Source organism: Cetorhinus maximus, chromosome 4 (assembly GCF_964194155.1).
Source record: "Cetorhinus maximus chromosome 4, sCetMax3.hap1.1, whole genome shotgun sequence".
Taxonomy (NCBI): domain Eukaryota; kingdom Metazoa; phylum Chordata; class Chondrichthyes; order Lamniformes; family Cetorhinidae; genus Cetorhinus; species Cetorhinus maximus.
The window spans coordinates 1,216,377-1,232,523 of NC_135882.1; the positions used below are offsets into that span (position 1 = coordinate 1,216,377).

The 16,147-nt window shown below is 45.5% G+C and overlaps 1 protein-coding gene across 4 annotated transcripts in view; it reads right to left on the reverse strand.

The window, feature by feature from the left end:
- nt5c3a (5'-nucleotidase, cytosolic IIIA) overlaps positions 1-16,147 on the reverse strand; it is a 32,049-nt gene that overhangs the window by 15,587 nt on the left and 315 nt on the right. Inside the window, exons 2-4 of one of the 4 annotated variants that reach the window (XM_078539801.1) lie at positions 7,884-7,959; positions 7,677-7,785; positions 2,206-2,304 (exon numbers count right to left, since the gene is read on the reverse strand). In XM_078539801.1, coding sequence (XP_078395927.1) covers positions 2,206-2,304; positions 7,677-7,778 — 201 coding nt within the window. In that variant the 5' untranslated portion in view covers positions 7,779-7,785; positions 7,884-7,959. Of the gene's footprint in view, positions 1-2,205; positions 2,305-7,676; positions 7,786-7,883; positions 7,960-16,147 lie in introns of those variants that run through there. The other 3 variants (XM_078539800.1, XM_078539802.1, XM_078539799.1) reach the window with 3 other exon arrangements.

Here is a 16,147-nt window from a genome sequence, read left to right on the forward strand (position 1 = left end):
AGAGGAAATTTGCTTGCGCTTCTGGGCAATTGCTGTGCAAACCATTACCTGTGAACTTCCGAAGGGGATTCCCCAGCACATCTTTGGGATAACTCCCAAATCTGAAGCTGGGGAGCTCAGAAGTTACGGTCCTGTGTAGTAATTTTTTAAAGACTGTTCACTGCCTGTGTACTGTCATACCTTTTCATTCTCCCAATCAACCTAAACTAATTTACCTCTCATACCAACATAATTTCCTTTCTTCAAATTTAACACCCTGGCTTCAGATTGAACTACCTCACTTTCAAACGGAATGCAAAATTCTATCATATTATGGTCACTCTTTTCCAAGAAGATTAATTAGCCCTTTCTTGTTACACAATACTAGATCTAAAATAGCCTGTTCTCTACTGGGTTCCTCAACATACTACTTTAGAAAACCATCCCTAAAACACTCTAGAAACTCATCTTCCACAGCATTAGTGCTCATCAGGTTTACCCAGTCTACATACAGATTGAAGTCACCATGATTACTATGTTACCCATGCTACACGCTTCTCTAATCTCCTGATTAATACCATGTCGCACACTACCACTACTGTTTGGTGGCCTTAAACAACTTCTACCAATGTTTGCTGCCTCTTTCTGTTTCTGAGCTCCACCCAAACAGATTCCACATTTGATCTTCCGTACTGATCCCACCCCTTATCAGCGCAAGGCCACCTCCTTTTTTCTTCTTGCCTGTCCTTCCTAAATACCCTTGAATATTCAGTTCCAAGTCTTGGTCACCGTGTTGCCGAGTTTCCGTAATGGCAATTAGATCATATCCATTTACCTCTATTTGTGCCTTTAAATCATCTACCTTGTTGTGAATGCTGTGTGCATTCAGGTAAAGTGCCCTTAACTTTGTCTTTTTGACATTATTCCACATTCTAAGCATATTTGATGCTCACCTTTGTTTCACCTGTCTTCTAATTTCACTTGCTACTTTTCTACTTCCTGTTACCAACTTTACTTCTTTCTAATTTGAGCTACCCTCAGGTTCCCATCCTTCTGACAAGCCAGTTTAAACCCTCCCCAACAGCACTCGCAAATCTCCCTGCGAGACTATTAGTCCCAGTCCTGTTAAGGTGTAACCTGCCATCTTGTACAGTTCCCACCTGCATATGGGTGTGTGTGTGTATGTGCATGTGTGTGTGTGTGTGGAGGGGGGCCACACTAGGCAAAGTCAAATCAAGTATCAGTTCACAATACCAAGTTTAGGCTTTAAAAGCATTCAGATTGTAAGAGGAAGGAAGGAGGTAGATAGCTTACAGTTACGCAAATGATTATATTTTAAGTAACTGCTACTTACAATTTTATAGCCTGTTTTTACATGCAGTCATCTTTCAAAATAACAGTGATAAGTAGATCAGAGAAAAGTAAAATAGTCTCCTGTATTTGCTTCAAGATTTTCAAAAGAATGCAAGGCATTGAGTAGGAAATGATAATTTAGCCATTGCATTTTGCAATATAACAGTAGGCTTATTTCATGATCTGATGCAACCCATTTACAGAAGATATTTAGTTCAGCAAAACAACTTATTATATTCCACCACATCAATTGACAGAGTTCACTCAGTCGCAGTTGAAATCATACAGTTAACGTGATGGATGAAGGGATCTGGGAGCAGGGTGACATGTGATTAAGGCCACTTTACTTGTGTGGAGAGTAAAGGCTGACAAGAACTGGTGGGCTAATGACCCGTTCTGTGCAGTCATTTTAAAAAAAGACTTGCATTTAGACGTGCATTTATAGTCTTTCACGACTACCGGACATCTCAAAGCACTTTGCAGCCAATGAAGCACTTTTGAAGTGTGGTCACTGTTGTCATGTGGGAACACAGCAGTCAATTTGCACACAGCAAGCTCCCACAAATAGCAATTTGATAATGACCAGATCGTTTATATGTATCACATGTAGATAATAGACATTCATGCGACAGTCCAAAAGGCAATTGGGTCAAGAGCAGGAGAAAAGCTCAATCAACAGTTATACCAAAGATTTTCTCATCAAAATCTTTATGTAGCGTATGGCTCAAAGTGGCACTAATACCTATTCCAATTGCACTGTAATCTGAAAAATACCACTCAAATTTAAAAAACTTCCAGTTTGAAAAGAGATTGAACTTTGTAGCTTTGCTTCAGATTCCCTCAATATCACCCTACATTACAGACGCTGCCTACCTGAAGTTTGGAAGCTCCTCCTTTGATAAGACCACATATGATTTCTTCCACTCTCTCAGGGTCCTTAATGTGGACATTTTTTTTCTGGAATTCTGGCATCTGTGGAATGGAGAGGTACTTATGATGAATAGTGCGGGCACTCAACAGAACACACTTACATACAGTAAACTTAAACAAACCACTAATTTCAGGTGTCTGTTAAGATAAAAGGTTAAGGAGCAGTGAAATGAGGTAGCAGCAGTGAGGAGTCAACATTAGTTATTCAGGAACGCAGCTTATGAAGCATATGTGACAATTTACAAATCTAATTTGGATGCACAGAATTATAGACAGGCCACTGAGCAACACTTCATCGAGCAATCCAAATAATTGAAACTCATGATTAAACATCAGTCAGAGCTGACTCAGTTTAATAAACACTAAGTTGGCATGCTAATTAATATTGAGGTTTACTAGTATATTTTATTTGAAATTAATTACGCTGTATACCCAGACTAGCATTCACTCAGCTTGGTGATCACGTTTGAAATTGCTCCAGTCCCTATTAGTACAGGGAAACAGTTTTGTTAAGACCCCATCCAACAGAGTAAATTAAAATAATGCAATTTCATTCATCAAGGAAATGTTACCATTGGGAGCTACTGGCGGCAACAGCAGCTTGTACCATATTTCTAAACTAGGTTTCTGACAAAGAATTAGAGCTGATTATAAAAGACAAGGCTGGGCCTTATGATCAATTTCCTGTCATAGCTGTACGTCTAAATCTCCTCTCAAGTCATGTTTCTCAAGGAAAATAAATTCTAGGTCCAAATGTAGAGACAGTTTGACAATTGGTTACATTACAACTTCCCTATCAGTTCGTTTGTACAAAGTTCAGGGCACAATTGTTTCGAGTTCCCAAGTGTATTCACTTTTTCCTGTCACCAGACACGTTGCTAAAATTATTAGTAGTGGCTACAGGGAAGAACTTAATATTTACTACCAGCCTGCAGGGAGCCAGCTTCCTTCACTTCGTAGCATCTTGCCAGTGTCAGATGATCAAGGGTTCAATCCCCACTCTAGGATTGCACAAGTGGTGTGCCACAGAGATCAGTGCTGGGGTCTCAACTTCTTGCAATTTATATAAATTCTTGGATGAAGGGACCAAAGATATGGTTGCTAAATTTGCCGGTGACACAAAGGTAGATAGGAAATTGCGAAGAGAACAGAAGGAGATAGGTTATGTGAGCGGACAAAGCTCTGGCAAATGGAGTATAATGTGGGAAATGTGAAATTGTCCATTTTTGAAGGAAGGATAAACAGCAGCATATTATCTAAATGGTGAGAGATTGCAGAGCTGAGATGCAGAGGGATTTGGGCGCCATAGTGCACGAATCACAAAAGGTTAGTATCCAGGTGCAGCAAGTAATTAGGAAAGCTAACACAATGTTAACATTTGTTGCAAGGGGAATTGAATACAAAAGTAGTGAGGTTATGTCTCAGTTATACAGGGCATTAGTGAGATCACATCTGGAGTACTGTGTACAGTATTGGTCTCCTTATTTAAGGAAGGATGTAAATGCATTGGTAGCAGTTCAGAGAAGGTTTGCCAGGCTAATTCCTGGAATGTGCAGGTTGTCTTATGAGGAAAGGCTGGACAGGTTGGGCTTGTATCCGCTGGAGTTTAGAAAAGTAAGATGCAACTTGATTGAAACATTTTGGGCTGTAACTTCCGAGCTCCCCAGTGTCGGATTGGGGGTGGAGGTGGGGGTACCCCAAAGATGCGCTGGGGAATCCATCTCAGAACTTCACAGGTAAGCATTTGCACGGCAATTACCCAGGAGTGCACACTTCCTCTGGGCAATGCTGCTGCGCTGGGAACCATCTGAAAATGTGAATTAAAACATAAACTTCAGTTGGTTCCAACAGGATTACACCAATAGTTACCCAGAAAGTTAGAAGAATTAAAACCTCTCCTAACTTCTGCTTAACAATTGTAAAGACTCAGACTGATCTCCCACAGGGGACACCCCTCCGTGGAACTCCCCCCACGGGCCTGGCTCTCACCCCCCCCTACCCCAGATGTCCAACCACCCCCCACCTGATCTCCGAAACCTTCTCCCTGACCTGTCAATTTCGATCAGGCCTTTAAACTTACCTGCTTTGTGGCAACTAGTGCTGTAAAAAAAGAGGCTGGTCCTCCTTTAATTCGATGGTGCTGGACTGTGATGCTGGATTTTGGAGACAGTTGCGCTGCCTGGATCTCACCCAGCCAGAGCTGGAAGAAATTTGGCCTAGGTCAGTGGGCATAGAGTAGAATCCAACACAGATTGACACTCTGAGGAAGTTATGGCCCATAAGATCCTGAAGAGACTTGACAGGGTGTCTGTGGGAAGGATGATTCCACTTGTCGGTGAACCTAGAACTCGGGGCCACTGTTTAAAAATAAGGGATCACCCATTTAGGACTGATGAAAATTTTTTTCTCTCAGAGGGTCGCAAGTCTTCAGAACTCTCTTCCTCAAAAGCAGAGCCTTTGAATATTTTTAAGGCAGAGCTAGATTCATGATAAGCAAGGGGGTGAAAGGCTATCAGAGCTGGATGGGAATGTGGAATTTGAAACACAAACAGATCCGCCATGATCTTATTGAATGGCGGAGCAGGCCTATTCTGCTCCTAATTTGCTTATTTGTATATTCAGCATAAAATCTAGGCTGACAGATCAGTGCTGCTCTGAAAGAGTTTTACAATGACCAGTTTTACAATGTCTAAATGCCGTCTTTCTGGTGAGATGATAAATTGAGCCCCCCCTCTCCCGGCTGTTCTATTTGTTAAAGTTTCACAATACTATCTGAGGAACAGCAAGTCCTCTCAGTCCTTGCTGACCCTGCTCTCTCAACCAACGTCTAAAAAGACTCAAGAGTCAATGTTTCGAGTCCATATGACCCTCCTTCAGAGTTCTGGACTCGAAACGTTGACTCCATTTCTCTCTCCACAGATGCAGTCGAACCTGCTGAGTTTCTCCAGCGTTTTCTGTTTTTATTTCAGATTTCCAGCATCCGCAGTATTTTGCTTTTATCTAAAAAGCCTCAATTAGCTCCCTTATCTTACTGCTGCTTTGGAACATCACTCTTTCCATTTATTGTACACAATATGAACATACGAATTAGGAGGCGGCCACTCAGCCCCTCAAGCCTGCTCCGCCATTCAATAAGCTCATGGCTGATCTGATTTTATTCCTGCCTACCCTCGATAACCGTTCACCCCCTTGCTTATCAAGAATCTACCTACCTCTGCCTTAAAGATATTCAAGGACACTGCCTCAACCACCTTTCGAGGAAGAGAATTCCAGTCTCTCAACCTTCAAAAGAATTTTCGTCACCTGTCCTAAATGGGCAACCCCTTATTTTGAAACAGTGACTCTGAGTTCTAGACTCTCCCACAAGAGGAAATGTCTGCTTTACAAGGAATTCTCTGGTGGTGGCCCAAGTCTTGCAATCAAAAGCAGCTAATGATAAAAGTGCAGCTAGCTGGTTAGGTGCTGATTATTGGACTAGATTTCAGCCACTGTTTAGTAATCATGTAATACTGGGCATATTACAAATCAGCTTACTAGCCATGGTAAAGTATAAAGAGAACAGCATTTTATCAAATCGCATCACCCACATAAGCTAGAGGAACTCTTCTCAGTTACATATTAGACTGTTTCTACAAAACAAAGGAAACAGAAATAGAGAAAGATAGAAACACTTGTCGATGAAAATCTGCAGAGGGAATAGACAGTGAATGTTTCAGGGTTGTGCTCTTCAGAACAGAAAGGAAAGACGGCGACGACTAGAAAAGGGAGAGGGGGAAAAACAAAAGCAAACACATTTTTCCCCCAACCCCCTCCCCCCACAGGGCCATCAGTAACTCGTTTTGCTTTCACAGAGCACTGGTCCTTGTCGTGCTATTAGCACAATTCTGCTACCTTACCTTTATGCCATTATTGGCACCTTCTTCAGTCTTTAACACTACCATTAACACTCCCTTTGTCTCGCGTCCTCGACATCTTTGCCAAATCTCTGCTGAACTCCAGCCTATCCCTGACCTTCTATTTTGCTCCACCTAACTATAAAATCCTTCACATTTCTACCTCTCTTCAGCTCTGAGGAGTCATACGGACTTGAAACATTAACTCCGTTTCTCTCTCCACAGATGCTGCCAGACCTGCTGAGTCTTTCCAACATTTTCTGTTTTTATTTCAGATTTCCAGCAGTATTTTGTTTTTATTTTAGCATCAAATTGCCTCAGTCAAATAAAAGACAGTGAGAGCCAAATGACATGTGAAAAGCAAAGGCAGGAAACAAGAGAAACGAGGACATGGGAGCAAGGAAAACATGGGGATTGGATTCAAAATCAAAATTAACAGAGCTGAAAAATACAGAAGATCCACCTGCTTCAAAAACAAAGGACAGGAACATGGAATGCAGTCTTGCCTGCTGACACTGTATTCTGATGAAGGTTCTCCCTTCACCCAAACAGTCCCATTTCTAGACACTAACACATCCACACTGAGTCCTTCTGTAGTGAAACTGGAGGATGTAACTACAGTCCTCAAGTCAATATTTAGACCACAGGCCTGCAGATGAGATATTGCCCATAAAGCACTGGATAGGATATTATATTCAAATGTATGTTTCATTTCTACTGGACAGCGCTTATTTTTAAAAATTATATGCTTGAGGGGCAGTTTATGACATACTTGTTGCAAAGTATTATATCCGTTCCTGGGTAACAGTAGTAATTATGACAGCAATTCCCACGGTAACCCTATACTCCAACAATGCAGGTATTTGACTGCCACCACCATTTATAAATTCCTCTGTCTGTCAATGTTTCTAAAGCAGCTTTCATACATCTCAGACACAGGAGAAAAACTGTTCACCTCAGCTTGTCAATGTGACAGCAGGTTTTAGAGCCTGGTTACGGATTTTTCTAAAATGGTGCAGAGCAGCTATTTTTCTAGGAAAATGCGCAACCTATAAAGCTAATTATCCATTTGCATCTAAATGAGTTAACCAACAGGTTGACCAATCTCTGCATGTTAATACAGCACGTGAGAGTGTGAGACAGGCTGCACTTTTTCAGAAAGTTATTCAACCTGAAATTTCTAGAAAGCACACCTCTAACATCTGCAACTCTGTTTATCCATCGACTGTGCTCTGGGGTGGGAAGCCAAGGGCAGTAAGTTGATCCATGTTCAGCACAGGGATCTTTCGTAATCTCTATACTATTCAGCTGCTTTGATAATTATGGGTGTCTATTAAGGACCCAGTGCAAGAAGTCACTCACAAAAAAGATAAAAATACACTGTTGTAGAAAACTGACTTTGTACCATATTCGCAAAAACATACTACAAAATGGGTATTTAGCAATTACTGAAGTACTGCTGCACATAACACCGAGCAGCGCTGTCTGTGAAATATGGATTTTGCTCTGTTCAGTAGATACCTGTGTGTGTAGTGCAGCATATTTTCTCCTCATTAACCTTTGACTCCGTCCTGCAGTCACGAGAGCGATGCCCAGCAACATCCAGAGCCACAGTACTTGCATACAACAGCTAACAGAGAAATAATCAATTAAACTACTTTTTAAAAACCTTCCAGGTCTGAGCTCAAATTGCAGAAATCTCTCAATTGTGTGCAAAAGCACATATACCTGCAAATGGTTTACCTGCAGATGGTTTGCAACACAAGTTGAGCACAGGTTTCTATAAGGCCGTCCTTGCTGCAATCTGCAGAAGTGATAGGAAAAATGTTTTGATCATCAAAAGCCCTTATATGAAGGCACAGCCCAAAATAGCAGAACCAATCACTTTAATGTAGTGCCATGATACCACAAATAGAAGGACGTGTGAAAAAGCCAGTAAGAATTTCAGTTTATCAGTTTGTGCCTGAATAAAACTTGCGATCTTTTAGGTGCATTAAACTGAGTTAAATGCAGTAGACAAGATCCAAAACATTTGATATACACAAAGAGAACATGTTTTGTTGAATGCAGAAGTGTTGCTTAAAACTGGAAGGATATAAACGGCACAAAGCTGCTGAGTTTAAGGAAACTGAAACACCTTGTGTCATGTACAATCAATGCAACATCAGTTGCATTTCACATGGAACTATAAGAAAGTTTGCTTTGTTTTTCTTCACCTCTCTTTCCAAAAATTCTTTCATGGTTGGAAAATTTCAAAAGATTCCAACATTCTGTGTTCAGCATTTTATTCCATCTTGCTGTTCTGGTGATTCCTCATTTTAATTGCAATCAAAAACTAAGTCATTGTCACAAAGTAATTAATTAACTCATCAGACAGATCCGAACTTTTGTATCAGTGCTTAAGATATTGAGAACATAAATCTTTCAAAATCCAGCTTAAAAATTCCAATGACAAATTTTAATTTTAGCTTTCGTGATGATTTCTAAAATTCCCTATTCTGTTTTTTTGAAAAAGTACGACAGAAGTTCCATTAAATCAGAATTCTCAAACAGCATGGTTAGTAATTCAATCCATTGTTTTGGTTACAAAAGCATCTGTTATGAATCAGGCAGCAGTACATCATTTACATACTAGGTGAAGATTAACAGCTTATATCTTGGTGAGCTACTCCTACAAAATAGCCGACTGCTCTGCAGTACTTCGCTGCTAGGACTCTGGAAAACAACACCACATTGCAAAACCCATATGAGGCAAAGAATAATCAATGTAACAATAGGCAAGACTTACAGAATAACATAAGTGATGCAAAGGCCAAAGATTAAAACCTCGAATTACAACACCCATGTTCGACAAGCAACTTCTATCACGTATTTAAAAGCAATAGCCATCTTCCAAAGATCTGTACAGCAATTATTTAAAACTTGTTTGCTTAAAAAAAACAAATTTTGCTATAAACTGCAGCTTATTTCACTAACTCCACACCCACAATTAGGAAATGCAGCACACTCAGAATATTTTATCCCAGAGAATAGCCATGAGACAGGCTCAAATTTTCATTTATGCAGCACATTTTACCTGAGAAGATAGGCATTTTGGTTTAACATCTCACCTGAAAGATAGCACATCTAACATTGCAGCACTCCAGTCACATACTGGAATCTTGCTCTAGTTTCTGACTCAAGAGGCGAGAGTGCTACCTGCTGAGCCAGGGTTGACACCCAATCATCCACAAATTGAAATAACTAAATAAGTACAATTAAAATATAAACAATACAATATTCAATGCAAAAGATCATTATAATGAGACAGTCGCATAGTGAAGTGACCATATTGTCTGCAATGGAAGACTGACAATGATCTAGGGTGAACAGATGACCATTAATGTAAGGTAGATTCGAAGACTGACGCTGATTTGAAACTAAACACTTGTACTGGAAAACAAGCAGGACATGGGGAATGCTGACCACTAAACTAGAAATCACCCAGCAAGGAGACTGGTAAAAGGAAATTTTCACACTGATATCAGAAAATTCTCCTCTGCATTGTGATAAATTAAACTTCCAGACTGAATTAGTAGAGGTGAAAGACCTGGAATTATTTAAGGAATTGATTGGATTCCTGCCTCATCTGTAATTATCTCCCAAGGATGCTACCTTGGGAGAAATTTTATAATCTTCTTAGAAAGGTGAATTCAGATGAACTGGATGACCTGCCTCATCTGCAATTATCTTGCGGTGAATGTATTTAATAATGATCCTGTGACGTGCCTTGGGACCTTTTACTAGAAGTACAGGTTGCTGATAGATTTTTTTGGCTCTTCAATGCATGATCTTGATTGGTGTCTCACACCCATTATAACCAAGAACAAATGTGGGCTCAGAAAACCATGAACCAATCCAACTTGAACATCTATTGCCATTTCTCCATTGTCACTGGGTCAAACTCCTGGAACTCCCTACCCAACAACATTGTGGGGGTACCTTCACACAGGGACTAATGCAGTTCCAGAAGGCAGTTCACCACTATCTTCTCAAAGGGGAACTAGTGATAGGCAACAAAAGCAAGCATTGCCAGTAATGCTTACATCCTGAGAAAAAATGTTTTGACAGTGACTTTCTGTAAAGCTATTGCAAGCTTCCTGAAGTCGTTTTTCAGAAATGAACTGTGAATTACCTTTCAAAATTACACTTATTTCACATTTTAACTGCCATGTGATTTACAGTTCAATGCTATTACACCAAGACAGTTACTTCCACTATTAATGCCATTTTCTGTCGTTTTAGTGTTTGCATAATTGATCATTCTTTTTCATTAAAACATGTACATTTTTAGATGAGAATGCAAACTGAGTGAAATTGTTGTAATGAATTCACTAAAATGATACAAAATATTTGAGACATTAATTTAAGATACATTTTCATACTTCAGAAGGTACAAATGCTTGAATTATTACTTTCTAAAGTTATAATTCAGCAGACCTGTTCCACAACATTGTGTTATCACAGAACATACTTCATGTTAATGCCTGAGAAGTGTGGATACGTGTCCCTGTTAGGAAATAGAGATAGTTTAAGTTATATTGGTATTTGTAGGTGTTAGGAATGAGTTTTAGCTTTAATGTTTTAAATTTGATTTGTATTTCTGTATGTGTTAAGAAAAGGTCAAATTGAGTTTTAGTTTCACTTTAAAAGGTGCCTGCATTTTTAATGAGAGTTTTACTGTTGCAGCTAAGTTAAACAAAGAGTAGAGAAACTGGGCTGTTGCCTAGCAACAGGGGCCCCAGAGAGACAGTTCCCTCCCACAGACATACAATAAACTAGAAACAGCAGTTTGATTTTGTAAGCTTGAGTTCAGTTGGCTTTGAAAGTAGCTGCCAGGAGAGACTGGAGCAAACGAGACAGATAGCCAGTCCCAAGCTAAAAGACCTCAAAAATCCAGGGTGTGGAACAGCAGAAAGTCCCGAAGACCTTCTAGTCAAAGGAAGGACAGGAACCTGGAAAAGGTCCTGTTAAGTGAAGAGTGAGGGGCAGAAAGGCTGCAAACTTCAGATTTAAAAAGAGACAAAAACTGCAGAAAGCAGATTTAAAGAGAGAACAGCTTGCAAGAGGCAAGAAGGTCCAAAGAGATGGCTGAAGGTTTGTAACTCTTTGCTATGGGCATGTGAAAGTGGTGTACTGGTGATGGCTGAGTCAGAGAGAGAGAATGCGTGGAAGACAGCTTGAATGCATGTGGTGACCCAGGGGAGAGGAACATCAGGAGGAAAGTTCGAAGCCCTGGAGGTGAACCCTTGCAGAAGGCGTCTGAGAGAAAGCGTCAGTTTGGGAGAAGGTTCCAAAGCGAATTCTTGGAGAGTGGACATTGGAAATCCTCGTGCGAAAGACGGAGTTCAGTGAGACCGGTTGGCTCATGGTGAGACAAGCATCTGGAAGGAGTTGATCTGAGATCCATATCATCTGGTTGAGGTGGCATTGGTCACTTGGTTTCAGAGTGTGGTGTGTCTGACCACAGGGTGTCTATTGGTTTACATGGACTGTGTGCTTACTGTGAATATTAGAGTATAAGATAGCATTTGTAACTTGTGTTATCCTTACAAAACTGTATATATCTGTAAAGGTACAGTTGTGGGTGAAGGAGTATTGTAATATGGTTCATTTTTGCTTGTTAAATAAATGTTTTATTCTTTTGTTAAAAGTTAATTAGCTGACTCCAGTGGCTCTGCTCAATAGCCACTTTCCCAAGCATCTAAACAAACAAATTAAAAGTTAGGATCTGTCAAGCTGGGTTCCAGTCTGGGATCAGGCTTGTCCAGGGATAACCTCAGCTGGGATCATAACATCCCATAAAGGCACATTGACCATTCGCTGCACCAGGATGGGTGGCATCCAAAGTTAGTGGTCTGCAATGTGCTAGAACCCCATTCTGACTCAATCTGAGCCTAAATGTGTAGGTAAATACATAATTTTGATAATGTATTTGTCAAATAATAGATGAATTTGTGGGCAATTATACAATTTATATCCAAATTATGTTCTGGACCACTCATTGTTAGAAATGAACTCCTTGTATCAGACACAACCACCTACAGATCTCTGCAAAGTTGAATAATGGCTGTTAAAACATTGACACTGCCCATATAAACTGATAACTCAAAGATAAAGTACAACAGAAAAACAATCCTCATTAAAGATGTAACCAAGGCTAGGGTTCCAAAGCAACCGAGATTGCATTTTCCAGAAAATTGAATCCCAACTGCCTCAGATAAGACACAATGTTGTAGTTACAATGGGGGTGCAATGGGGCATGAATTTGTCATGTCTTAAGCTGCCCATGTTCAATCCAATCTGCTGGGGGAGGAAAGAGGGGGGAGAACTCAAAGGACATATGCATATTTATTGCTTTGGCGTAATTTTACGGAAGTTTGGGGACATGATCCAGGGATCCACTGTTTTGAAATCTACAGCAATTCAGCATTAAGGAGGAAGAGACAGAAAAAGAGTTTGACAACATTACAGAGCAGAGAGAACTCAGCAACCTGAGCAGTATGACTGGAGGCACTGGGATGTCCACTCATGCCCTCCTACATGTAGACCCAGGGGCTGCTGGAGGTGTCAGTGTTCATAGCATTCCACCCTTTTTGAGCATGCACAATGGTTTGTTCAGTGCATACACAGATGTGAATCACACTGCATCGGGGCATATTTCAGAAGCCCCCAAAAGAGCTGGTTTTCCTCTGTGCGCTCAACCAGGGGCTAGAAATACTGACTGCATATGCAAAAAAGTAGGTGGCAGGCAACAATGCGAACAATTACTATAATGCTTATTTGACTAGGCCAGAGATGTAAGGAGCAGTGGAGGCCAAAAGGAAGGGAAACTATTTCCTTACACAAGTTTTGAGTAGGCTTCAATAACACAGCAAATCCTGTCATATATGTGAACACGCACAAAACCTTTAGAAAACTAAGGTTACCACTTTCACAAGAACATGAGGTACCTGTAACTAGCTATGGCATGATAATTATATTGCCAATACGACAGTGTAAGCAATTGTTTACAATCTGAACTATGATTTAAAAGATCCCTTTGGGAAAAGCCTGAGTGAATTTTCACTATGGCTACATCAGTACTATGTATTTCGGGGGTGCAGTTCAATGCAAGTTTCTCTTTCATATTTAGCACAGCAATGCAGTATAGCAGGTCTAGCACCATTCACCCTAAGGTAATTAGCTATCCATGATGGACCACAGGCATCTCTCGCCAATAGTAAGAGAAAATTGTTCAGACAACTTAGGAGACACCACTCCACAAGCATGCAGCAAGGTGAGGCAGGCCTCCATGAAATACCACAGCCGGTTTGGGGATTGAATCTCCCCACACTCCTCCCCGTCCCCAGGATGCTTGACCGCCCTACCACCTCCCCCCTCCCCAACAACCCAGAATGCCTGACACCCACTCTCTCCACCCCAACGTGCCTGAACCCCACCTCCCTCATCCTCTGTTCTCCCCTGGGGAGCTTGACCACCTCATGTAACCCGGGTGCCTGAAGCCCTGCCTCTCCATCCCTCCCACCCCGCCGTGGGTGCCAGACCCTCACTCCCCACAGTGCCTGACACCCGTCCCATCTCCCCAGTCCTGTGGGTACCCGAGCTCCACCCTCTCTCCATGCAGGTGCCTGAGACCCACCCCCCTCTCCGCACGCATGCCTAAGCCCTGTCTGCCCCCTCTCCCCCTCCCTGCGGGTGCCTGAGCCCTGCCTCCTCAACTACCCTCTCCCCCTCCAGCCCAGAGTGCCTGACTCCCCTTCTCACTCTCTCCTCCACTACTTTGCACTCGTTCTCACTCCTCCCCCCTTCTCTCTCCTCCCCACTCTCTCACTCCACCCCTCTACCCCAGGGTGCATGACCCCCTTCTCACTCTGTACCTTCAACCGCCCCCTCTCTGTGCCCCCCGTCTCCCTCTCTGTGCCCCCCGTCTCCCTCTCTGTGCCCCCCGTCTCCCTCTCTGTGCCCCCCGTCTCCCTCTCTGTCCCCCCCGTCTCCCCCTCTGTCACCCCGCCGTCTCCCTCTGTCCCCCCCGTCTCCCTCTCTGTCCCCCCCGTCTCCCCCTCTGTCACCCCCCCGTCTCCCTCTCTGTCACCCCCCCGTCTCCCTCTCTGTCACCCCCGTCTCCCCCTCTGTCCCCCCCGTCTCCCCCTCTGTCACCCCCCCGTCTCCCTCTCTGTCACCCCCCCGTCTCCCTCTCTGTCACCCCCGTCTCCCCCTCTGTCCCCCCCGTCTCCCCCTCTGTCACCCCCCCGTCTCCCTCTCTGTCACCCCGCCGTCTCCCTCTGTCACCCCGCTGTCTCCCTCTCTCCCCCCATCTCTGTCACCCCCCCTCTCCCACTCTGTCTCCCCCCCTCCTCCCACTCTGTCCCCCACCGTCTCCCTCTCTGTCCCCCCCCCCCACTCTGTGCCCCCCCCCCACTCTGTGCCCCCCCCCACTCTGTGCCCCCCCCCACTCTGTGCCCCCCCCACTCTGTGCCCCCCCCCTCCCACTCTGTCCCCCCCCCCGTCTCCCTCTCTGTCCCCCCCCCCGCCTCCCTCTCTGTCCCCCGCCCCCCCTCTCTCTCTCTCTCCCCCCCCGTCTCCCTCTCTGTCCCCCCCGTCTCCCCCTCTGTCACCCCGCCGTCTCCCTCTCTCCCCCCATCTCTGTCACCCCCCCTCTCCCTCTCTGTGTCCCCCCCCCCACTCTGTGTCCCCCCCCCCACTCTGTGTCCCCCCCCACTCTGTGTCCCCCCCCACTCTGTCCCCCACCACGTCTCCCTCTCTGTCCCCCCCCCACTCTGTCCCCCACCACGTCTCCCTCTCTGTCCCCCCCCCGTCTCCCTCTCTGTCCCCCCCGTCTCCCACTCTGTGTCCCCCCCCCACTCTGTGTCCCCCTCCCACTCTGTCCCCCCCCCACTCTGTCCCCCACCACGTCTCCCTCTCTGTCCCCCCCGCCGTCTCCCTCTGTCTCCCCCTCTCTCTCTCTCTGTCCCCCCCCCCGTCTCCCTCTGTCTCCCCCTCTCTCTCTCTCTGTCCCCCCCCCCCGTCTCCCTCTCTGTCCCCCCCCCCCCGTCTCCCTCTCTGTCCCCCCCCCCCGTCTCCCTCTCTGTCCCCCCCCCCTCTCTGTCCCCCCCCCCCGTCTCCCTCTCTGTCCGTCCCCCCCGTCTCCCTCTCTGTCCCCCCCCCCCCGTCTCCCTCTCTGTCCCCCCCCCCCGTCTCCCTCTCTGCCCCCCCCCCGTCTCCCTCTCTGTCCCCCCCCCCTCTCTGTCCCCCCCCCCCGTCTCCCTCTCTGTTCCCCCCCCCCCGTCTCCCTCTCTGTTCCCCCCCCCCGTCTCCCTCTCTGTTCCCCCCCCCGTCTCCCTCTCTGTGTCCCCCCCCCCTCTCTGTGTCGCCCCCCCTCTCTGTGTCCCCCCCCCTCTCTGTGTCCCCCCCCCCTCTCTGTGTCCCCCCCCCCGTCTCCCTCTCTGTCCCCCCCCCCCACCCCCCGTCTCCCTCTCTGTCCCCCCCCCCCCCGTCTCCCTCTCTGTCCCCCCCCCCCACCCCCCGTCTCCCTCTCTGTCCCCCCCCCCCCGTCTCCCTCTCTGTCCCCCCCCCCCCGTCTCCCTCTCTGTCCCCCCCCCCCCCGTCTCCCTCTCTGTCCCCCCCCCCCCCCCGTCTCCCTCTCTGTTCCCCCCCCCCCCCCCCGTCTCCCTCTCTGTCCCCCCCCCCCCCGTCTCCCTCTCTGTCCCCCCCCCCCCCCCCGTCTCCCTCTCTGTCCTCCCCCCCCCCCCCGTCTCCCTCTCTGTCCCCCCCCCCCCCCGTTCGCGCTCTCTCTACCCCCTATTTTCTCTCTTGTCCCCACCCTCCCCCCACCCGCCTCCCCCCCTCCGGTCGGAGTCTGTCCAGGTCCCGGGACTCGCACCTGCCTCCTGACCGCTCCTGTCTGCCCGTGTCCCCCCCAGGGTGGCGGCCTTTGTGAGGGGCCTCAACCC